Source organism: Chaetodon trifascialis, chromosome 4 (assembly GCF_039877785.1).
Source record: "Chaetodon trifascialis isolate fChaTrf1 chromosome 4, fChaTrf1.hap1, whole genome shotgun sequence".
NCBI classification, from domain to species: Eukaryota; Metazoa; Chordata; class Actinopteri; order Chaetodontiformes; family Chaetodontidae; genus Chaetodon; species Chaetodon trifascialis.
In genome coordinates this window covers 21,897,532-21,920,366 of record NC_092059.1, presented here as the reverse complement: position 1 = coordinate 21,920,366, position 22,835 = coordinate 21,897,532, and the positions used below count along the sequence as shown (strand labels likewise).

At 40.9% G+C, this 22,835-nt stretch overlaps 3 protein-coding genes across 5 annotated transcripts in view; 2 read left to right on the top strand and 1 right to left on the bottom strand.

Annotated features, from left to right (window-relative positions):
• LOC139329891 (EEIG family member 2-like) overlaps positions 1–22,796 on the bottom strand; it is a 354,478-nt gene extending 331,682 nt beyond the window's left edge. The window contains exons 1-11 of one of the 3 annotated variants that reach the window (XR_011602110.1): positions 22,545–22,796; positions 18,998–19,118; positions 18,170–18,199; positions 17,667–17,783; positions 16,576–16,622; positions 15,633–15,727; positions 13,140–13,241; positions 10,870–11,104; positions 10,638–10,774; positions 10,078–10,147; positions 6,957–9,770 (exon numbers count right to left, since the gene is read on the bottom strand). Coding sequence is in view for 2 of the 3 variants with exons in the window: in XM_070960511.1 (XP_070816612.1) it covers positions 9,728–9,770; positions 10,078–10,147; positions 10,638–10,774; positions 10,870–11,104; positions 13,140–13,241; positions 15,633–15,727; positions 16,576–16,622; positions 17,667–17,783; positions 18,170–18,199; positions 18,998–19,118; positions 22,545–22,690 (1,143 nt within the window). In the remaining variant the exon portion in view is untranslated. Of the gene's footprint in view, positions 1–6,611; positions 9,771–10,077; positions 10,148–10,637; positions 10,775–10,869; positions 11,105–13,139; positions 13,242–15,632; positions 15,728–16,575; positions 16,623–17,666; positions 17,784–18,169; positions 18,200–18,997; positions 19,119–22,544 lie in introns of those variants that run through there. The other 2 variants (XM_070960511.1, XM_070960512.1) reach the window with 2 other exon arrangements.
• The window catches only part of LOC139329877 (mitochondrial adenyl nucleotide antiporter SLC25A24-like), a 378,717-nt gene that overhangs the window by 343,774 nt on the left and 12,108 nt on the right, over positions 1–22,835 (top strand). The window lies entirely within an intron of this gene.
• Positions 2,353–6,557, top strand: henmt1 (HEN methyltransferase 1). Its single transcript, XM_070960513.1, has 9 exons — positions 2,353–2,436; positions 2,742–2,854; positions 3,232–3,366; positions 3,534–3,716; positions 3,828–4,014; positions 4,988–5,237; positions 5,421–5,523; positions 5,686–5,837; positions 6,221–6,557. Exons 1-9 carry the CDS (start codon positions 2,353–2,355, stop codon positions 6,319–6,321), a joined length of 1,308 nt encoding a protein of 435 aa, XP_070816614.1. The 3' UTR covers positions 6,322–6,557.

Sequence of the window (22,835 nt, the reverse complement as noted above, 5' to 3'; positions counted from 1 at the left end):
GCGCTGCACATGCAAAAAGGCTGCTCTGAAGTGTACTGCCCTTTGCGCATGCTCAGGAGACTGTTAGGCCTCACTAATAATGTCATTGTAGGGTAGGCACTATTTACTACAGCTAGGCTATGTTAACTTTAAGAGATGTCAAATACTCAATCCAATTTAACACAAATAGTCTGATTTTTGAGTCTGTGTTTGTGACTTTGTGTGAGGTGTTTGTATGACATGAAACTCAATTGACATATCATATACAGCTGATTCCACCTATTAAAGCAATTTGATGATGACTAGAGGGTTCCAGAACTCTTATTTTTGATATACTGTTTTTGTACCTGCAAAAAAGTGGAAAAAAATATGTTTTTGTCAAACCGAAATTTGTACAGCCTCTGACAAGTTCCAGAGGTCAATTCAGAAGTGTTTCCACGTCTGAAAACAAAGTTCATGGTATATAGATATATATGAGCTTAACCGCCCCACTAATACTATTTTGGGAATACAACTTTCCCCGTTTCCAAACTATTGCATCATGTTTTTAATGAGGAGATGTGCACGATGTGTTTATGTTAAAATGTGTTTTCTTAACACCTTTGATTGGAGGCATGCCCCCTGTGGTTGTAGACATCATTATCTATCAAGGTGTGAACAGGCTGCCATGCAATACTGCTCATTATTTGTTGTATGATGACATGATTTTCTCAGTGCAGGGAAGATCATATTCTCTTGGGCATTCGTCACTTTGTGATCCAAAGATTCATCTTTACGTTCTCAATAAGAATTCGAGCTGCTTTTTAAGCATCCAAAAAGAGGTTTAAGAGAAAAAAAAACATGGAAAACCTACATTTCAACAAAACCATAAGTCACCGCCAGCACATTGAGTTAGAGAGTTGCTGCACTCTTTGATCTCGCCGCCATGGGTCACTACTACGTAGTATTTTTTTTCTAGGGCGTGGTGTAGAGACAGCATTAAGCAGTTTTGTTTAATTCATTTTATTGGGAAAGGGGGGCTGCTCCCATAATGTAAAATACATTTGCAACAGCGGTGGAAAGTACCTTTTTACTCCATTACATTATTTAATAACTTTACAGATTCAGATTAATACAGAAAATACAATTGACAAATGACTTACAATGTATTATTATGGATAAGACAATGCCCAGGGTGACATTCACAAGCTCAAAGGTCAAAGGTCACTGTGACCATATAAAACATTATGAAGTTAAGATTTCACACATTATTCAAAAATATGACTTCAGATTTGTGATTATGCATGAGCAGCTGGTCTATGAGACTGTTTTGAGTGCAAAGAAGAGTGAATACAATTTCAAGTGCTTTGTCTTCAGTGACAAATTTTCTCTCCCTAGACCCGGATCCCACCACAAGGCCATCCAGTCTTGGGAGCCATTTTCAATCTCTTCCACTGCATTTGGACAGACCCTTGAGACACACACACACACACACACACACACACACACACACACACACACACACACACACACACACACACACACACACACACACACACAATGAAGACCAGTAGGTGGAAGGAAGGATGTGTAAACGAATCTGTAGATCAAATTAATTGTATGTCCCATGTATGACCAGAGGACTAACTGATGGCTGTGACCCAATTGCCTCATGATTCAGGGAAAAGCACTGCCAGCTGTTCTTCTGCTCTTCTCTCTACAGATGTAACCTTCAGGGTTACTAACCAATTACAAAGTTGAGGCTTTCTGGCGTCAGTTCTTAGGATTGTCAAGAAAAGATGGGATTATGCTGAGAATATGTACAGAAGATATGAGCAGAGAACACAAAATTATAGGCAGATTGTTAAAGACTGGAATCAAGTGGAACAGGACACATCACAGGACCCATCAGCCTTGCTGTCATACTCAACTTGACCTTGGACAGACACACCACTGAACAACTTATGGATGGAAACAAATAAATAAATGAAGATAACACTGAACAGCCAATCAGCATCAGAGGATCCAACCTAGAAAGCTTACCATCACTTTTAGAAAGAGAGAAAGAGAGATCTGTTGTGTGTTTCATCTTCTCACTGACCTCATGTTCTTGTGTAGTCTTGTGGAGAGCTATTTCACACACACACACACACACACACACACACACACACACACACACACACACACACACACACACACACACACACACACACACACACACACACACACGCATATACATGTACATTTACATTACATAAAATTGCTCTTACCCTGCACAAGTCTTCCCCTTTTTGCAACCATCGTCTTGTCGTCCAAACTTAGAAAAAAAAAGTGTGAAATTCAATTACAACAGCGCCCTCTGCTGTCCGGCGGCGGTAGAGACGCTGACTAAAGATGACTCCAGTGTTCAGTCCGCCGCTTCACAGACAGAGACATCAGTTTGTCATCGATTTTGTCAAAAGGCATAAACCCAAAAAGGTAAATTAGCTATTGTTTTCATGAGAAACGGATTTATGACTTTAGCGTCAAAGCCAGAGTTTGTTTGAGCAAAGTTTCACGATAAATGAATGCAAACGCTAAACCATCACGTGCGTTAGCTCGGTTGACTTTTTAACTTTTTCATGCGCGTCCTTCAGTTAACACAGGCTAACCTGACTTTAGCCTTTCCCAAATCAAGACATGAGCTGACCTTTACCTTCATAGTGGTTTGGGTTACTTGCCGTGATAACTTTCACATGAATAAGACTGTTGTCCAGGTGTATGTGTGGAATGTCTCTCCTCAGGTGGTGGACTTGGGCTGCAGTGAGTGCTGCCTTCTCAAAAAACTCAAGTTTCACCGTGAGATTGAACTCCTGGTTGGAGTGGACCTCAATGGTGCCATAATAAAAAAAAAGATGTATGTATGATTAGAAATCAAAGATGTGACTGAGTATTCACTGTTACTCACTCAGGGGCGGGCATGTGGTTAAAACTGGAGAGCTTTCTTCTGATATCAATGTGTTGCATATTGTGGTGGATCTGTCTATTTATTGATGAATCCACAACAGAGAAATAATCTTCTGGTCAGAAAAAAAAAAGTTCAGGTCATACATTGTTTCAGTTGTTTAATGAGGCAAATTTTTCGCTGGTTGTAACTTCTCAAATATGAATGTTTGTGCAAGTGATGATCAAAGCATTGCAGAATCTCTCACCCCTCAAGTACCTTGTGTGTATTGTGTTTTCTCATACTGTGTTTATTGATTATGAGTACAGTCTGCTTGTATGTTCCTTCAGGCATGGATTAGCTCCTGTATCAACTGACTATCTGCAGCCAAGTTATGACCAGCTGCGCATTGAGCTTTACCAGGGCTCAGTCACACAAAAAGACATGCGCCTCAGAGGATTTGATCTGGTGACCAGTATTGAGCTGTAAGGGGCTGGTTGGCTGTTAAGTTTTTAACAGTTTTTTTTTTTTTAACATTTTCTCCATGTTTACCTTGCTCTGTCTTTCTATTTGTGTGGTTTCCATCTTTCTGTTTGTCTGTGTCCCTCTGTGCCATTATTTATCACCATATTTCCTCCCTGGTTGTCTGCAGCATAGAGCACCTCACTCTTGATGATGTGGAGCGCTTCTCTGAGGTGGTGTTTGGTTACATGACCCCAGTGGCAGTTATTGTCAGCACCCCAAACTTTGAGTTCAACCCCCTTCTACCTGTACTGGCAGGTTTCAGACACAGTGACCACAAGTTTGAGTGGACCAGAGCGGAGTTCCAGTCCTGGTATGATGTTTTCACGGATTCATTTTCAGTCTGTTTCCGCTCTCAAACATGCCAGCGCTTTCAATGAACAATAAGATTGAACAGTTCTGTTAACATTACATCCCTCCTCAGGGCTCTGAAGGTGTGTCTGCAGTACGGTTATGAGGTGGAGTTCACTGGTGTTGGAAAGGCCCCGCCAGGCCAGCACGAGAGAGTGGGCTTCTGCTCCCAGATTGGTGTGTTTCACCGGCTCGGGGGGAGAAAGAGCTGCAACACGTTGTTTGACGATGATGCAGAGGATGTATTTTCATACACACTAGTGAGTAGACTTCTTTATACGTCAGTCATTTCTGAGTCGGGTGTCATGTGGGCCCAGTCTTTGAAGATGCATAAGTTGTAATCACCATGTGTCCGATTCATGATGATTTTTCTCTCTCGCCATATTTCTTGTTGCTCTCCAGTTTCACTATCAATTAAAGGCCAAAGTAACATAAAACAAGATGGGAGCTTAAAACATTGACTCTCGTGTATTTTGACAGAAATAGGTGACATCTTTTCGCCTTTTTTTTTTTTTTTGTAATGTCTTCAGCTGGTTGTTACAGGAGATGTTTCCTCAGTCATTCATCTAAACCCATTAATGGCTAAAAAAGGTCAATACCCATTTTTCAATACAAAGCATCAGAGTCTGCACTCTTTCAGACTATTTTTCAAAACATATTATACTGAAATCTCTTGTATCTTTTAATACCCCCCCCCCGCAAGTCATGTATGAAAAACCAGAGAAAAAAGTTTGTCAGAATGGATGTTCAGCACTTTATTACCTTTGTCAGCCTCTGCTGCTGACCATCTGTAACTACAACATGTGCAGTCTTGCAGTCTGCATATGCACTGTAAGTCTGAGGCGCAGCCCCCTTAAAAATAAAAGTCTGCAATTAACACAAAGTAAAAATAAAATTTTCATTATGGATGAGTAAACTAGCTGGTCAGAGCAGCTGTTCAACAGACTGGGATCTGAGTTACAGGCAGAAAAATCCCCTTTTAAAGCCACCTGGCTATGTGATAATTGACTTACTGTTATTGATTAGCCACCATATTCGGCTCTTGAGATACAGCGTATTATAGTCCCTGTGTATTGTGGATTCAGGGGTCTAGGCCAGTAAAAGTTTCTATGGGACAGCCAAGACACGTCGCCATTCGCATCTGTGTCTGTCACCCAAGACGCATGCTAATGCCAGATGTAAACAGAGTCTATGATAATGTAATCTGTGTCTTTTCATCTGTTTCTGTATCAGCTGTATAGTATAAACTACCCCAGCCTGCGTGACAACAACATCTTGCGGAGGGTCCTGGTGAGTGAGGTGTTGTACTGGGCAGAAAAGCTGAAGAGAAGGTGTATGGAGGAGAAGACTGGCAAGAGGGATGAAGCTTATATGCTGTCCCAGACTGAGGAAGGAGCAGAGGAATGTCTCAGAGCATCAGAGCAGTGCATGGAGATGGAGGAGAAACAGACAGGTGAACATCCAGAGAGTTCTGAAAACTGTTGTGTGTATGGTTGGGTTGATAATATAAAAAGAACAATATTAAAAGCTGCAGAAAGTGACCAGAAATGGTCTCGGTTTTGGCTAAAATGGAAATGGTCAGTGAGTGTATTTGGTGTGATTTGTCACATAAAATGCTGACAGTATGTTTTTTCTTTAAAAAAAAAAAAAAAAAATAATAATCCAGTGGAGCAGTGTAGCGGAGGAGTGCCGGAGGTTCAGGAAGGAGAGGATGAAGATGTGTTTTGGACCAACAGGAAAGGACAACAGGAGTCTTGCATACTGCACAGGTGTGTTTCCTTGAGGAAGATGATGAAGAACAGTAAGTGAGAAAGCAGTACGTGTCATGCAGATAACAAACACAGGCCTTATTTCTGTGGCGTCTGTACTTTTGACTGGCTGTAGAGGTACTGGTCTCACATTGTAACATCCTTTTTCGTCTGTTCTGGAAGGAGTGTGTCTGTACCTCTGGCTGTGCTGTGGTCCTGTTGTCCCAAAGTCAGTGCCCTGAGTGGAAGTCTCAGTAACCTCAGACATCTCCTGATGGATGAGCCCAATGTTAAACTGAGCCAGGACGGCTCTGCTGTGCTTTTGCAGGAGCAAGGTACTGTTAACACTGAAACACAACATCTGTTATATGTGCAACATGTAAAGATCTTTAGTGAGAGAGGAAGGTTGTATAAGATGTTAAAATCAATGGGCAAATTACTCTTCAAGTGGTGACTCACTGTTATGTGATCTTCCAGTACAACTGCATTACCAAATGTTGCCCACCAGATGTCACCAATGCTTCAGAATAATGAACTTTTCAGCAAAATGTGGTTTTCACAGTCGCAATTCTCTACAGCTCAGCTGAGTGCATGAAATGCATCATCGGCTGACTTTGCAGTGCTTATTTCCTGCTCTTCTGCTTATCCAATGAATATAACTGAGTGGTTTTCTGTGGTTGTGACACTGGTCCTTCATTTGTGTTTTTAGACATTGAAGAAGAGGAGGAGGATAATGATGTGGAGGACAGTGGATATGGAGAGGCCAGTCAGTGTTCCCACAGTGCTGAGCAAGAGGGAGACTGGGAGGCAAATGTTTGATTTGGAAGATGCAGTGTTGTTGGCACAAGTAGGTTACTTGTTCAAATTTACCATTTTGAGTGAGCACATGGTTTCCCTTAGTGACTTCTGGACTGTACAAGTTGTACCCAAGCTGCAATGAATAAATAAAAGCCCAAGCTGCACCGTGGAAAGCTTTACTTTTGGATGTGTTGATGGCTTGTTTAGAGTATGAAACAAATGTCTTACAGCAGACCAGTGAAAATAAAACATCAGTTGGTGTGTGAAAGGAGTTTACTGAAATGTTCATGTTGTGATTGTTGTGTCCACTCAATACACGCTGAAGGTTTTCGATGGTTTTATTCAACAGTGCAAGGTAAACATTTAAAGCATCCATTACACTTGTTAAGGAAGCAAATGTTGGTCGAAAGGACAACTCTGTAACAGGAAACACTGGACAGTGTCAGAACAGTGCAGAACATCACTTTACAGGAGGATCCATAGTACAGTTTCATATAGACAACAGCTTCACAGAAGAGAAGAAGAAACCATGTTTGTAACAACATGTTAGGTACCAAGATGAACACACCTGTGTCAGACAGGTAAAACAACAGATTTTTATCCAAAAAACACACAAAACAATTTCCAATAGTTGATGTTTGGTGGCCATAACTCACACTCAACACTCTTAACTATGTGAGAACACTTTTTTTGTCCCTAACAATCAAATATTTAGCAAAAATATGGCACAGTATCAGCAATGAAAGATTCCAAAACAAAGACGATGTCGTTTCCATGTGATGTAACAGAGGACATTTAAACCGTGCCAAAAATAAAAACACAAAATGAGAACACTGACTTGCAGTTACATCATACACTGTGCAGACATCTGCTTTCAACGTGAAGTAATGAGAACTAAATGACTTTGAGCATGCTAAGTAGGCAAGCGAAACTGTTCCTTCCATGTGGAAATACTGAGATTAAAAGATGGCACAATATCAAATTAGGAAAACCATGACGATGCGTCAAGTTCTGCAGACTAACAAAAGGACATTGTACTCATGCAGAACATACGGACACACAAACAGAACACACACGTATAGTTAAAACACCATACACTGATGACACCTGTGCAGATACTGATAATAATGTATACAGTTCATCCAGAAGAGGAAGTATCATACCTCTACTATGGCTTATGACAGGAGATTTCAGATACTGTAGTCTGTTGTCACTAGTTACAATGTGTCTAATCTCCTTATGCATAGGCCTGACAGTTCCCAGGTAACAGCAGTGTGTTTTTGTACTTTGGCTAATTTCATAATAAACTGAATACATGGTGCATTTAATCTCCTCTTGAGCTAGAAATACATCACATGCATGAGACTAACAGCTTTTTAAAACTGCAGATTCACTATACTGTTCGATTATATCTCTGCTTGTAGCACTGATCCTGCATTGACTGCGTTGGCTATTAGGCTGTTCTCAATTCTAACAGTTGATTTGATGTTAGGAGATGTACACACACAAAACTATTACCTCAGGTCTTTTTAAGGACAGCTGCTGTTGAGTATTTTCTTCATGGCAGTGGATTACTTAACTAGTCCTTCACTGTACAATGAAACAAACTGCAGTAAGCATCAGATGCACATCAACAAAATTGTTATAACGTTACAGGATCTTCCATTTCTTCACTAATGTAAGCTTCCCGGTCAACAGGACAGCTCAGACACATGTAGTTGTGTTGCAAAGCGTAAGTATACAATGGATACATAGCTGAAATGCAGGGCATCAGGTATATGTCCTTCTATAGTGATATTCATCATAAAAGCCCCTATTTGGTACTTACTGCTCTACAAAGGCAGAGAAGCAGAGAAAAACAGACAGAAGCTGTAACAGCTTCATTTTTACATTTCAAACAGATTATTTTACCTCAAAAATCATACATAATACTATGGGGAAAAAAAAACTAGTGTTGGGATGATCTTCAGGGGAAAACACAGTGTGTACCAAGAAAATGTATTCTTCCAGCTTTGCTTTTAAACTAGTTTAAGAAAATAAACTTTATTTAGATTATTTATAGTCAATAGATGATAGGAAGTAACTGATCTGTTTCGATGGGTATCTGTACATCTATTAATATATCAAAATCAATAAAATACATTTAAATATGTGATTTGAAACTATGTAGCTTAATTACACTGAAGTTCATACATTTCACTCCAAAGCAAAGGTGGATTTTTACTGAGATCTGCTAAAACAGCTGAGGGTTAGCTGGATTATTGCCATCATTACTGTAATTAAATACTACCTCATTTAGCTATGTGGAATAAGAAACTGAATTACAAAGATGTCGGGTTGACGAAATGTTGATTTTTCATTTCAATTTTCCTCAGTGAGTAAATTTAGTTTTGCCTTTAGCGAAGGCATTTCAATAGCTTCTAGGGCTCAAAACAAAGAATGCAGTGACTGAGGATTGGATTAGTAATTTCTGGTATCTGCAAATTTTAAAAGAATTTAAACATTATATTTGATTATATGGCGAAGAAAATGTAAAAAACTTTGTTACCTTTTGCCTTTGTAGGGCAGATTCGTACTGTGGAATCTTCTAAAACAATCCTCAGCAGAGTGCCAAAGAAATAAGAACAAGGACCTCGATGCAATCAAGTAAGCAAACTGCCATTTTCTTCAATTCTGTCTTTCCAAGTATTAACATCGCACATCCGTCCACTCATCCAGGATAACTGTTACTACGAATAAAAGTGGTCTTCCCACACAGTGGACACACTCACACACTCACAGCCTCCACGTTCACATGTCAAAGAGTTCAAGTCTGATACCTCGTCTGCACAATAAAATATACTCCCCTTCAAAACACCAACAACTGTCAGAGTGCCAACAGCTAAAGCTTTATAGCAGCTTATAGGCAGATATTAAATAGAATGTCCTGTTTGAGACACAAGTCCAAAACAAACACAGAGACAAAAGGAATGTATTGAAAACGCATTGCGTGCTCCTCTTCTGTAGATTTCAGTTTGCTCTGACAATGCACACACACACAGCTCGTCCTGGTCGTCCTTCACTGAAGACGACATTGACTCATTTTCATCCAGTTCCTCACTGTTTAAATCGAGCGGGTATGGATGCGGAGTCAAGAAGCTGACCTCAAAAAGATTTGTCTCTCTTAATTCACATCTGTATGCTTACACTGAGACGATAACTGTCCGCCTCTTGCTCTTATAAATCTTATCAGGGAGCTACGGCGTCACGTAGGAGATACGAACACAGGAGGGCGCTGCTGTAATGTCAACTGTTCACAGAGCATCAGATCAGACGCCGTGCAGATCAGGTAATGTGTGCTGTAGGAATGCAGGTTGAAATGGATGCAGCCTCGCCTCCAGTTTTTTCGATGTAAGCGGTGTCAGTCCACCTCGGAGAGGCTGCGCGTCTAACGCTTCATCACCACCTGCTCATATGCTCCAGCACCAACCCTGGGATAATGAGAAAAGACTAAATTTAGGAACTCAATGAAACCACTCAGTAGAGCTGACACACTCACAATGCATGTTCCCTGTTTTTTTAAATGTTAAAATGTGTAACACAGAACATTTAGTTTGGAACATTTGGACCTGGTTTCATTAGTCTTAATGATAGCCACTAATTAGCAACGCCTTCTGAAATACACCCCATGATCCCTATTACCAAGAAAGCAGAAAAGTCTACGAGGTCAGCACCCTCTCAGTAAATGTTATTACGTTGTTTCATATGACCTCAGTTCAGCGAGTGTCCCAGGCTCACCTGGTGGGAAGGTGATGGCTTCCAAGGGCTGTGCTTCCCCCAGGGCCAACAAACAGACGCAAGCCTTCCTCTGAAACAGACAGTTGTAGTAACATTTGGTCAGTACAGAGAGCACCCGCACCCTTCTGTGTAATTCTTGTCATGAGGAGCAGCCAGTTGCTAGGCAATCTAAAAATAATCATGTATTGACAGCAGCTTTTCCTAGCTTTGAGCTAGATGAGACCTTGAAAAGAAAAACAATGCCTTACTCCTCAAAGTACTCAGACTAACTCATGCAGTAACGCCATATTGTCAAGTGAATCATTGTGTTATAAAAGCAGCTGTGCATGTAACACATACAGTGACACTCCAGAGTTGGGCTGCAACTAAAGATTGAACTGAGTAAGATTTGTTTAACTGTAGAGCTGAAATGATGAGTAGATTATTTGATTAGTTGATCATCATCGCTGTAACTTCAACCTTTCCTTGAAGAGACAACAGAAGCTGGGGGAAATCTGCCTGGGAACAAACACACAACAAAAAAACCTGCAGATGTAGGAAATCTAAAGGCACCTTACTACCTTCAGCACTGGAATCCAGAAGGCTGGGTGTGAAGTCTTGACTCTGGAGAATCTTTTCCACAACATCATCAGCGTCCACCCGTGTGTCGTCCATCCTTTTTAGCTGGGATTCCATGGAGTCCTGCTTCACTGGGTGTCTAGGAGGAGAATACAGGGGAGTCATTTTTTCTGTTAATTAAATACAGGACCACTTCCTTGTGCTCCTCTGCTTGCCACATAAATTAGGATTCACCTGTTGAGTCGTTCACAGGACGAGGCACTCCGCACTGGGGTACCCGCTGGGTTGCTAGTGGTGGTGGTGGGGACTGGGTGCTCAGGCAGAGCAGGACAGGGTCTGGACTCTTTGTCCTGGTCCTCGCTGGGCTCTGGGATGCTGCCGATGCCCGTTGAGGCGCTGCCCACTGAATGGTTTCTCCGGTGGCTGAACTCTGACATGCTGGAGGAGCGGGAGTGACCTGTGCTGTAGCCTGAGAAAGACAGGCAACGGTTTTCTAATATCATAATACAGTAGCAGCTCTTAACAGTGCACATAACTGATTTTTCTTTTTTTTTTTTTTGGTTACTTGCAGGCAGCAGACAAGTTGTGATCACAACATTGACATGTCACCTTTAAAGCTGTAGACTGAACACACCTCGTCATCCAAAGGTTTGTCTTTATTCTTATTATTTTCTACATTGTAGATTAATACTTAAGACATCAAAACATTGAAATAGTGCACAGGGATTTATGTAGTAAACAGAAAAGTGTTAAAGCACAATATGCTACATATTTTCTATTCTTAAAAATCCCCACAATTTGCTTTCATGACAGCTTTGCACACAATGTTGGCACTCTCTCAACCAGCTTCACTGCTTTTGTTTTTTTAAAGCTTTTTCTGTGAAAATGCTGGTGAAAATGATGCTGTGAGCAAGGTGAGACTGGGCCGACAGTGAAGTCGCTGCGTAGTTTAACAATGATCTGATGAGCTAAAATGCTCTCAGATTTATCAGACCTTTCCTCTCTAACCAGCAGCTCTTCACATTTTGCCCTCTCTGCTCTACTGGCCCACGGGCCCAGAGGGAGAGCAGGCCATCCAATGTTGGTTTTCGGCCTTTTCTCTTGTGTACAGAGACTTCTTCAGATTCTCTGAGTCTTTTAAAGACATTATGTACTGTACACAATAAGATCGCCAAATTCTTTGTAATTTTACATTGAGAAACATTCTGAAATTGTTGCATTACTTGGCAGTGCAGTCTGTCACAGAGTGCTGAACCTCTCCCCATCTTTTCCTCAGAAAGACTCTCTGGGATGCGCTTTTTATACCCAATCATGTTACTACCCTGTTGCCAGTTAACCTAAATCATTGTGAGATGTTCCACCAGCTGTTTTATTTCAGCATTTCACAACTTTTCCAGTCTGTTGCTGTCACTGCTGTAACTTTTTGAAACATGTTGCTGGCATCAAATTCTCAATGAGGATATCAGTCTCAAAAACAATGACAATTCTCAGGTTTAACGTTTACTATGTTGTCCTTGTGCTATTTTCAATTAAATATGGAGTTTCCATGCTTTGCAAATCATCACATCCTGTTTCTATTCACATTTTCCTCAATGTCCCATCTTTTTTGGAAATGGGGTTGTACATTCATAATGTTACACATGCATCTATATTATACATCTATATAGTGATAGCAGCAGTGGTCTAATCTACATTTAAGGGCATCATTTTGATATATGCACACAAAAATCCAATAACTGCTTTACTAATGGAAGACAAATGTAGAAGGAAACATTAATTAATCAGAAATCAGTGAATGTTAATGTTATAAAGTATTAGGGTTTCTTTTCTGGCAAAACCCATTTTACTGTGCTGTGAAGCAGATTTGCAACTTGCAGGATGTTAAAAGATTTAGCAGTTCAGTAGACACTCATTCACTCACTCACTCACTCACTCACTCACTCACTCACTCACTCACTCACTCACTCACTCACTCACTCACTCACTCGTCGTGTTTGCAGGAAGCCGGGACAAATTTCGAGGCGTCTGTTCACTGCAGCCATGGAAGAGCAAATTTACCATACACTAATATGAGGTTCAAATAAATCCATCAAGACTGATACATGTTTTCTAATTCAGAATAAGAGGGTCATTAGAGCTGTTCTCCATGCATCTCTGTACTTCCTCTGATCTTTTATTCCAGTCATCTGATCTGCCTGTGATGGAAACTCAGGCCTTAGGTTCAACTGCTCTGGTGGAGTGTCGCTGCAAAATAATTCTATTACTTCCCCTCTCCTTTGTCGAAAGCTTTTTCAGTTCGACTGTACACACATTTTCTCCAGTAAAACGCTTTTTGAGCGTGAAAGACGAGTGTTATGTAGTTGAGGCTGTTAACTAGTTGTAATTCTGCCACTCACCAAGCCAGCTCGTACTTTGTACTGGTCCTGATTGCCTGCCATCCACACCAGGTCAAGAACAGTAAATCTGAAAAAACTTTACATTTTCTAAATGTGGGGTGCCCCTACCTGAGAGTTTGGACTGTTGGCTGGCGTAGCTGGATGTTCGGGAGTGACCGCAGCCCCCAAGCTCATCAGAAACAACAGGACACTTCCCCTCTCGAATCTCTGCTGGATTAGAAGAAAAGACAGACAGAGGATGATGAAAGCCTGAAAGCTCTACAGAAGTCTGTTGCTAAAAATGGGCATAATTTATAGAGGCCATATTGTGCTTTTTGGGTTCCCCCTTTCCTTTATTATGTCATATAGCTTTCTATGCATTCAAAATGTCTGCAAAGTTACAAAGCCCAAAGCAGAGTAACTGTTCTTGTGTTTATACTGCAGCGCTAGCTCAACTAGCATTAGATTTGTTGCAGTGATGGACAGTATGATAACAGTCATGTGTTTTTTGAACAGTAAAAGCATATTAATTTTTTCTGGTAGACACCCAAAACAGAATGACCTAGAAACCTAGAAATGAATATATGGCCTCTGTAAGCATGTACAGCTTTTCATATGCCTCCTCAAAGAGTCAGAGAGAAACTGGTTGCAAACAAGCAAAAAACCTGTCAAGGGCCAAGCCGTGTACTCACCATAGCTCTTTTTAATGCTAGTTTTATGCCACTATCATAGTATAAGCATAATAGTTTAATACACATACAACTTATGAAGAAAAACAAAAGCCATTTATTGGCATTGAAAATTGGAAAATTTTGCCCATGATAAAAAAAACACATCAGAGTTCAGGTGGCTCTGCAACTAAAAGAAATTATCTCCAACATATAGAAAAATATAACCAAAAAGCAAAGTTATAGCAGTTTTGTTTCAAAATCTTGTTTTTTGATATTCCAAGGATATGTGAAAAGGCAAGAATGTCACATTAACTCAAGTAAAACTAACCAGAATGCGTACTTTCGTGTAAATTAACCAGTAAGTGATGGTCACTGACAGAAGCAGGTGGTTTAAATACAAATTTCTTACCCTGTTCTTTTAAAATCCCTTAAAAATGACAAATATTACAAATCTTTATCATTTTTGTGTAGAACTGAAATTATTATTTAGTGCAAAAATTAACATACCATATAATTCTAATGATACAGACAATGTTTGGCCCTCTTATGGAAGCTTGTAGGTTCCAGTGACCTATGCATCCAATACAAACATGCACGACCAAGACATGATGACGCTGATGGGAAAGAGCATCGTCTTCAGCAGACAAACACACATGTGGTGTACACATGCAAACACACAACCCCTCCCCTAGACAGACTTGCACACAGACCTATTTTTAACCATGTAAGAGCCTACAGGGTCAGAGCAGATTGTAGGTAATCTAAAAGAGGATGAGTGTAAATTATACATGAAAGAGCAGCAATACACTCTGAAGCTTCCAGGGGGAACAAGCATTCAACACTGCGCACATGAGCACACACAGAACAAGAGAGAGGGGGGTGAAACAAGAATGAAAGCAGCTGCAAGAGAAATATTTTCATAGTGCTGGATGGGAGATAAACATATTTAGTGTGACTGCTTCGTGCACTCAGGTTAATTTCCATAAAGCTACAGTAACTGTTTCAATCACAGCACAAAATGCACCGGTGCTTTTCAGCATGGACAGCAGGACAGCACGGTCAAACTAGTGCTTGTATTGGAGGTTTGACTTCAACAACCCACCTGCTATGCCTGCCCGTCACCCACAGCTTTCCTAACAAGTTTACTTGATCTGTACGTCAACAAATTAGTACAGAAAATGTACCAAAATTTGTCTGCACCTTTTAAAACTTTTAATAATGTAAAACAGCAGCAGGTAAAGGTTGGTTTGAATCAGCAGCGAGTGCTCGGTGTGGTTTCAGTGTCAGCACTTCAGGGGCGGGGTGGAATATGTCAAGAGGGCAGGTAAATCAGAGGTTATGCTTTTGTTAATTTTGTAGTTGATGTAGGTACATTTATTTGCTGCAAAGTGCCAAAGATGCAGTAAAGTAATGATCTTTTCAATATGCCAGAGCGCCCTATCAGAAATGACTACTTGATGTCCTCCCATAATCTGAATTAGGCCTTGGATTATCACCATGCTAAAATTGTAAAAGCAGCCAAACTGGTTACTCTGAATCAATCATCTTGTTTCCATGATTGTTGGTTGATTTTGCTTTAGCTACAAAGCCACACAGAATAGCAATTCACGCTACAACAGAGTTGATGAGTTGACCAAAGCTGCTCATGTGCAGCGATCTTACAAAACCATTTGGGATCTCAGCCAAATGAAAATCAGTTTCAGCCTTGTGATTACAAGGCTGATTACCTGAATGTTATTAGGGATGTGTCTTTATCATTCCACTGTACATCTATACCAATTATCAGCAGGATCTTAACACAGCAAATGAGAGCAGATTCGAAAACAGGGATCCTGTTACAGTAAACCAAACACTATGTGCTCCATCGGGCGGCTGTACTGTAAGTGTTCGGAAAAGCCAACGGGATGACTAAGCAGAGCAAGGGAGTGTAATGTAGCGTGACTGTTCTCACCAGAACAGCCTTTCTGTGAGTCTCCTCCCCTCCTCTCCTCGAGCAGGCTCTCTCCATCACCCTGGATCCCGATCACTGTGGCTGTGGACGGAGGCCTGGTGACAGCGGAAAGACAATAAGACCCTGTCTCCTATCTCGGATTTCGATGTGTTAATTATTCAAATGATTTGCAAGAAAGAGGAAAAATGCAAAGCAAGGTCAGAAAGACGAAAGTATTCACCAAGGGAAAGCTCATGAAGTTAGGTAATAAAATATTAGCATTCAGAAAAGCATCCAGCTATGGCCAAATGTGAATATATACGACTGCAGTGCAGCTTGCGGCATAAATAAAAAGGCTGCTGAATCATTTTTAGGTCAAATTTTGCCCTGGGGTAAAACAGCGCTTCTCTCTGTCTGTGTTTATGGTATGTGATACATACTTTGACTGAAAAGTACATTTCACCTACAGGAACTAGGACTACAACAGCTTATAGTACTGTATTTGACCTGCGGGATGAAATCAATCAGTGCTTTTGACATGTGAGAATCTGATTAGCTTAAAGTTATTTAAGCTTGCATAATTCTACATTGTTTGGTTCCCATGAAACTTTCCCAAGTCTGACAAAGCACAGAGCTGACAGATGTCAGCACCACGCCTACGGCAGCAATCGTGGAACAGCTTCCAAACAATTGCAGTCAGCAAAAGATTGTTTTTAGGCATTTTACCGTGTAATTATTAATGGCTACGGCTGCCCTAACAACACAAAGAGGACATCACGTTAAAGGGGAGTCAAGGAGACTGTAGATGTCCACCTCTGAACAGGTTTTCCAATCCAATCCAAATCATATGGCTAAGAGTGTCAAGTCAGCTGACACCAACCCTGACTGACCTCATACAGCATGAAGTGCAGACCAAAGCAGATTCAGCACCATATTGAAGTTGACTAGTGATACTTTGACTTACGTTTTGAAACAGGGATCCCCTGACATGAGCTGTGTACTGATGACAACCTATGAAAAGAAAGAGACTTGTTCACTGGTTCAAATTTGACTTGCACTCAACTATTCCCATTAGCATGGATTCTTTAGAAGAAACAAACAAACAAACACACAAACAAACAAAGAAACAGAAAGTGTTTTGGTTCAAGCATGGTTGCACTTTATTCCAACTGTGTAAAATGTAATAAGTGTAATATGCAAATCCAAAAGTCAATGGAGAACTAAGCTCCTAATGGTGAGGACCAAGCTATACAGCTAAACCTCTAGTTCACTATTTGCCTTCAAGAGCACTGCGACCATCTGCTGCTGGTTTACTGGAGGTTTCCAGAAACAGCCGAAAGAAAATTGGGAATGCAGCCTTTGTCACTTATGCCCCAAAACTCTGGAACAAACTACCCATAGATATCGGGGAAGCCGCACGCTGAATATTTTTAAAAGAAAGCTAAAAAGTTATCTCTTCACTTTCGCCTTTGACTTTCCTGATACAGGCCTGAAACTTCTTGGCTTTGCCTCACACTGATGCATTTCTTTTACAGCGTTGTATTTTACTTGATTCTATGCATTCTTTGTTCTCTATTTTTTTTACTTTATTTTAGACACTCTCTTTGTTCCATTTTCATCCCATCTTTACTGTTATTATCAAGTGGATTTCATACTCCATCTTATTTTACATTCATGTTCCATCCCTGTTTTTATATTCATTGTCTTTTTTCTGAAGCACTTGGTGGACAGAACTTCTCTGCTGTAAGGCCCTTTGAGGTGCATTTCTTGTACGAATGGTGCTAAACAAAAAGTGTATTATTATTACATTAGTATGAAATGAAGCAGATGAAAGCTGTGGTAAGCCCCAATTCTGCATTGCCTACTCCACAGTAAATGTCTCTCTTTGATAAAGGTTTATTTCTGGCTGCAGTCTAATGCACTACCTGGGAACCGAGCCATTGTTTTGGTAAGCAATCCGAAACCTCCAGACCCGAAACCAACTGTTTGGTATGAAACACCAAGGTATCCTCTGACCACAGTCACATCAGATTGGTGCGGCTGCTTCAATGTTACCTTGAGAATGGAGTTATCCTGGCGAGTATTTTTGGTATCGTAGCCTTCCAGCAGACATCTGCGGGTTGTATTCCCTGAGCCGGCAAACTCTGCTAAATTCAGATCTGCAAAACCAAGCTGCAGGAGAGAGAATGACACTGGGTGAACTTCATTTTCTCTCAGGAGACTGATGTTTTGCCCAGTCAGCACTGTGACAATCTCTGGGTATAAAATGACAGCGGTCAGAGCGTGAAGGAAACTTCAAACTTCATTTCCAATTTGAATATTTAGCTTTTATCTAGTCTAGGAGATCCACAAGAAGAGGCTCAGCAAATGATGACTTTCAAACAATGAAAGCGAGAGCACACGACATGACGAGCCAACCTTCAGGCAGCGAAGGCCATCTGTTGGCTGCAGGCTCACATGGCGAGATGCATAAATATGAATGATTAGTGTAAATCTAGGTGACCTGGAGGCTGGGTGAGGGGATGGAGGTTGGATAACATGAGTATGTGAGGACTTACCTTTGCATAGGCCTTCCCACCTTTCAGCTCCTGAAGAGGAGAAGCAGAAAGACTTGCATTAAAACATCCCTGAAAAACATTTAAGCATAATTAAGTTAAAAAAGTTCTGATCACCATCCACCCTTCAAATGGGTTTGAGACCGACTGTACTGACATACTTGTATGTTGGAAGTGTAAAGAAACGTTTTGGCTTTGTACAAATCAAAGTGAATGTGTCCTTATTCATGTTATTTAACATAAGAATATTAACTTACTATCTTAAAACTGGACGAGGAGATTGTAATTGTAAAATATTCCAATCATGCTGCTTTCCAACAGCAAAGCAATTCCTTAATGAAACACCGCTGAGGGTTAAATATCAAGGGTTTTTCTGGGTACTTGGCTTGCTTGGTGTCTAACCGAAAAGGGCAGCACACACTAGAAATAACAACTATTTACTTGTTTTATGACACAATTAACTAGAGTACAGAGCACATTCATGTTTAGAGGCTAAAGGACAGCAAAGGGATGAGTGGTTCAAGATTTCACAAGTGATGAGTCTGTTTTCCTCAGAATGCTGACGGCTGTTTTAGAGTTCACATTTCAAGCTCAAGTTTCAATTTGCCTCATAAATGTCTGTGTAACCAATACCAGAATATAAGCCAGGTGCAAGCAAGGATGAGACTCTTCTCTTCATGGCTGTCCTGTTTCTACACTCACAATGGCTTTTAGTTTGGCATAAAAGCCTCACCTGAACCCTCACATGCAAAACGTTAGATTGTGATCCACAACACCAGGTACATATGTTCTGAAGTCTGAAATGTGGAGCTCAGTGGCCGCATACTGTACCTTTCTGACAGACACGCGACACACACAAGGGTCCAGTACACCTGTGCCTGCGTTGGCACTCATCTTGCAGGGGAAAGAGAACCGTTTCCTCCATCGAACACAGTTGGCCTGTACTGGCTCCCTGGAAGTGAAGTGAAAACCATAAAGGCTCAGACCATCTTGAAGCACTCCGTCAGGTCAGATATCATGCATTTGCTGTGCATGTTGAGCTCTCAAATGCCAATTTACAACTGCGAGTTGTCATATTACAACCAACTGAATACCCCTGCCCTCACCCTCCCCTTCCGAGCACCACTTATGACTACTGGATTAATAATCCTTTCATCTCCTCCCCAATTAAGGCTACTGATTCAAGTTGCCAATACAAGCCCATGTGCTTAGCCTCTAATTTTTCTGGCCACTAAATAAACAAGCTAATGAATTACAGGCCTGTTTTCACTTCATGATTCACTCGATGGCTGAATCCAAAGGTTGGCGGCAGGTGTAGCTCATTTTGGCATGAGGGTAAACACGTGCACACATCCTCTGCCAATAAATAGAATTTAAAATGACAGTGAGGTGTAGCCTCCTCTCAGTGAAAGAATGGGATGAAGTGACAGAGGAAAGCGTGTTCTGCGTGGGCAGCATTACGATACCCCAGATGGCCTCTCTTTCGCTGGCATCCTCTCCTCTCCCACTCACCTAACCATCTCCCTTCTGTTAAGGCAGCCCACACGCCATTCATTCTGATGGACTTTGCTGGAAATGAGTGCAAGCAGAACTGATGGTTTTCCTCTCTAATACAGTACAAATTACAATGGTGCAATGACTCAAAAAGAATTGACAAGTGCCTGCATGTGCGCGGTGACAAAAAAAGAGATAAGACTGTAGGATACAGAGAGAAAATGTAGTCGTACAAGAGTGCTGATGACATAAGACTTAAACCATTTACAGGGTGTGCAGATCCCTGCTAAGACGGTTAAGACTGACTGAATATGCAGGAACGTGTCGTGCGCTGTAACCTCGCCTCACATAAATAAAATGCAGCAGATGCGTGACCAACGTTTAACAAATGCTGACTTCATCCTGAGGTTGATACATTTCCGAGAGTGAACTCCCACAGTCGGAGAGGAAACTCCCAGCCAACTGGACACTGTGTGCGTCGGGAATTGCATGTACTGTAACTCACAGCACGTCTCAGAGAGGCAAAATGCTATTAGCGAGCGTCAGTAAGTCAGCTTTTCAGCACAAGAAGAGGTCGCCTCTCTGATCTCTGCGCATGGGTCAGATATCTTGTTAAAACTACAGCTGCTCTCCTTTTAAAAAGGCAACTGCAGTCACTTCAGGCGTAAACACCACCATCAGACAGAAAAATCTTTTTTACATGATTTTGGTGCAGAGTTTTGTCTGAATTTGTCCTAAAAAAGTTAGACTTTCAATAAAAGAGAACTTGTCTTGATTGGAAACAATGGTGCAGTCCTGGTGACGGGCCGCACCAAAGGAAAAGAAAGGCTCATAAAACAACAGTCCGCACTTCCCTTACACTCACAGTTGGGATGACTCAAAGAGTGTCAGAGGAAATAAGGTTTGTAAGGTTTTCTAACTAATCAAACTGCAGCAGAAAAAAAAAGCAATTTAACGATACTCAGACTTGTGACTACAAATTCTGCTTGCGACAAAATTTCAGAGCGAGAGCAGGATGTTTTTTTTTATTTCACTCATATGAACTTCACTGTTTGGGTTATTGGATTAAAGAACCTCTTCCAGCATTTATTCACTTTCATCTAATTGCACAGGCTGCTTGCATGTGAAGAAAATGACAAAGCTAATTGCAGCTATATTAAAATGACCTTAATGCCATGACCTCAGAAGCATCCTGACTCCCAGAGTCCAACACACTGAGTCTTTCCATAAAGCCATTTTATAAGAGCTACTTACTGCAGACCAAACAGAGGGCTTGTTATATAACAGGGTGAAGCCATCTAATCTCTGCAGCCTCCCTCCAAAACAAATGCTGTTCCGTTAGTCCAATTCTAGTCTATTAGTCAATTCCAAGTCTAATTTATGAACACAAACCCAACAGATTACAGAGGAGATTACGGTCTTTGTATGTCTCAACCTTTAGTGGCCAATTATTTGGTATCCCATCTGCTATTTCCTTTTAACATCGATGTCAGTGTAAACATAAACCATATTCTGCAAAGAAATCACTGAAAACATCACCTTGGTCTTTGGGAAACTGAAATTGTCATTTTAAGAATCGAAGGATTGATGGATTACACGAGAAAATAGTCAATAATAAAAATACCTCTCACTTGTAGCCCTACCTGCTTTTCCATTTGTAGTCTATGAGGCTACGAGTGATTAAAGCCACTTTTAACTGTAATTTATGAGTCCAGACTCAAACAGATAAGAGAGGAGATGACTTGTCTTCACTCGTTTTAGCTGGACAGTAATAATAACATTATCATGATCTGTTGATTATTTTCTCATTTAAGTGATTTGTTGGTTGGTCTATAAAATGTCAGAAAATGAAGAAAAATGTAAATCAGTGTTTCCCAAAAGCCCAAGGTGACGTCCTCAAATGTCTCATTTTGTCCACAACCCAAATATATTCAGTTTACTGTCATAGAGGAGCAGAAAATAGTCACATTTAAGTGGAATCAGAGAAAATTTTGACCTTTTTTCCTTAAAGAAATTACCCAAATCGATAAATTGATTACCAAAAGAGCTGGAAATTTAAGAAATAGTTGACATTAATCAATTAGGTGTTGCAGCTCTAATCAGGACACCTCTGTGGACCACAGGGACAATCTGAACCAATGGCTGTAGAGTCACATCCTTTCATTATAAACTATTAAATAAATAAATAAATAAAGTATCGTTTAAGACAGCCATGATATTACACTCCTCTTATTTATTTACGCAGGACAATATTGTCAAACTATGAGACAGAAATCACTTGCGACAGCCTTGTCCTACAGTGACTGTAAGGAGTTCACAACTGTGCATTGTCCTCACATTTGCCTCATTAGTTATAATGAAGAACAAGACAAAGCAGGACAATCTGACACCTTCCACGTAAATCATAACATCATGACCAATCAGGGACCACAGACAAACCAGGTCATAAGAGTTATGAGACAAACCAGGTGGCTAATCAAAGGACAGACGTCCACAACCAGCAAGGAAGTTAGCTTGTGAAATGAAACACATGTCGTCACGTACTTGAAGAAAATGTCAACTAATTAATGGCTTTACTAAGCCCCTGTTGAGACATATGCTAATCTATTTTTTCTTCAGACGACACTCACGCCGAGCACGAACGCACTCCGTTAAAACAGCTTTGGCTGGAGGGAAAGGCTGAATGCAAAGAATCAAAACACCACTGTGCCGTGACAGTGTCAGACCCCTGACCGACATTAGCTAGCTTTTAGCCTGTTAGCTGGTTAGCGAGCGAACATTGGCGAACACTGAGCAAACGCTCCTGAGCTACTTTAACGTTAGCCTCTGAGCTAAAGACGGCAGGTTCACTCAGCGCTTTTGTATTAAGACCAAACATTCTTACCGAGAAGACTCCTCCGAAAACCCGCCGTCCAGCAGCCTGACTTTACAAAAGAGGACACCATTAACAAAGGGGACCGACGAGAGCTCGTCCAGCTCAAAATCCACCTTGAACTTGAATTTCTTCTTTTTCATCATCATTAAATCCATAAACAGATTCAACGCTCTTGTGAAGATGCTCTAATCTCGGCCGCCGCTGACATTACAGCACCATTGCATTGTAGTACAGACTCAGTGTTGTGTTGCGGGATGACGATAACAGCCATCAGTGAAAGCACCTGACGGGGAAATGGAG

What these genes read in the sequence shown, in the direction of transcription:
- henmt1 (XM_070960513.1), top strand. Translation starts at nt 2,353, where the DNA reads ATGACTCCAGTGTTCAGTCCGCCGCTTCACAGACAGAGACATCAGTTT. An exon ending in CTGGTGACCAGTATTGAGCT is followed by an intron (nt 3,367 to 3,533) that starts GTAAGGGGCTGG and finishes GGTTGTCTGCAG; the next exon opens with CATAGAGCACCTCACTCTTG. An exon ending in TGTGCTTTTGCAGGAGCAAG is followed by an intron (nt 5,838 to 6,220) that starts GTACTGTTAACA and finishes TAGACATTGAAG; the next exon opens with AAGAGGAGGAGGATAATGAT.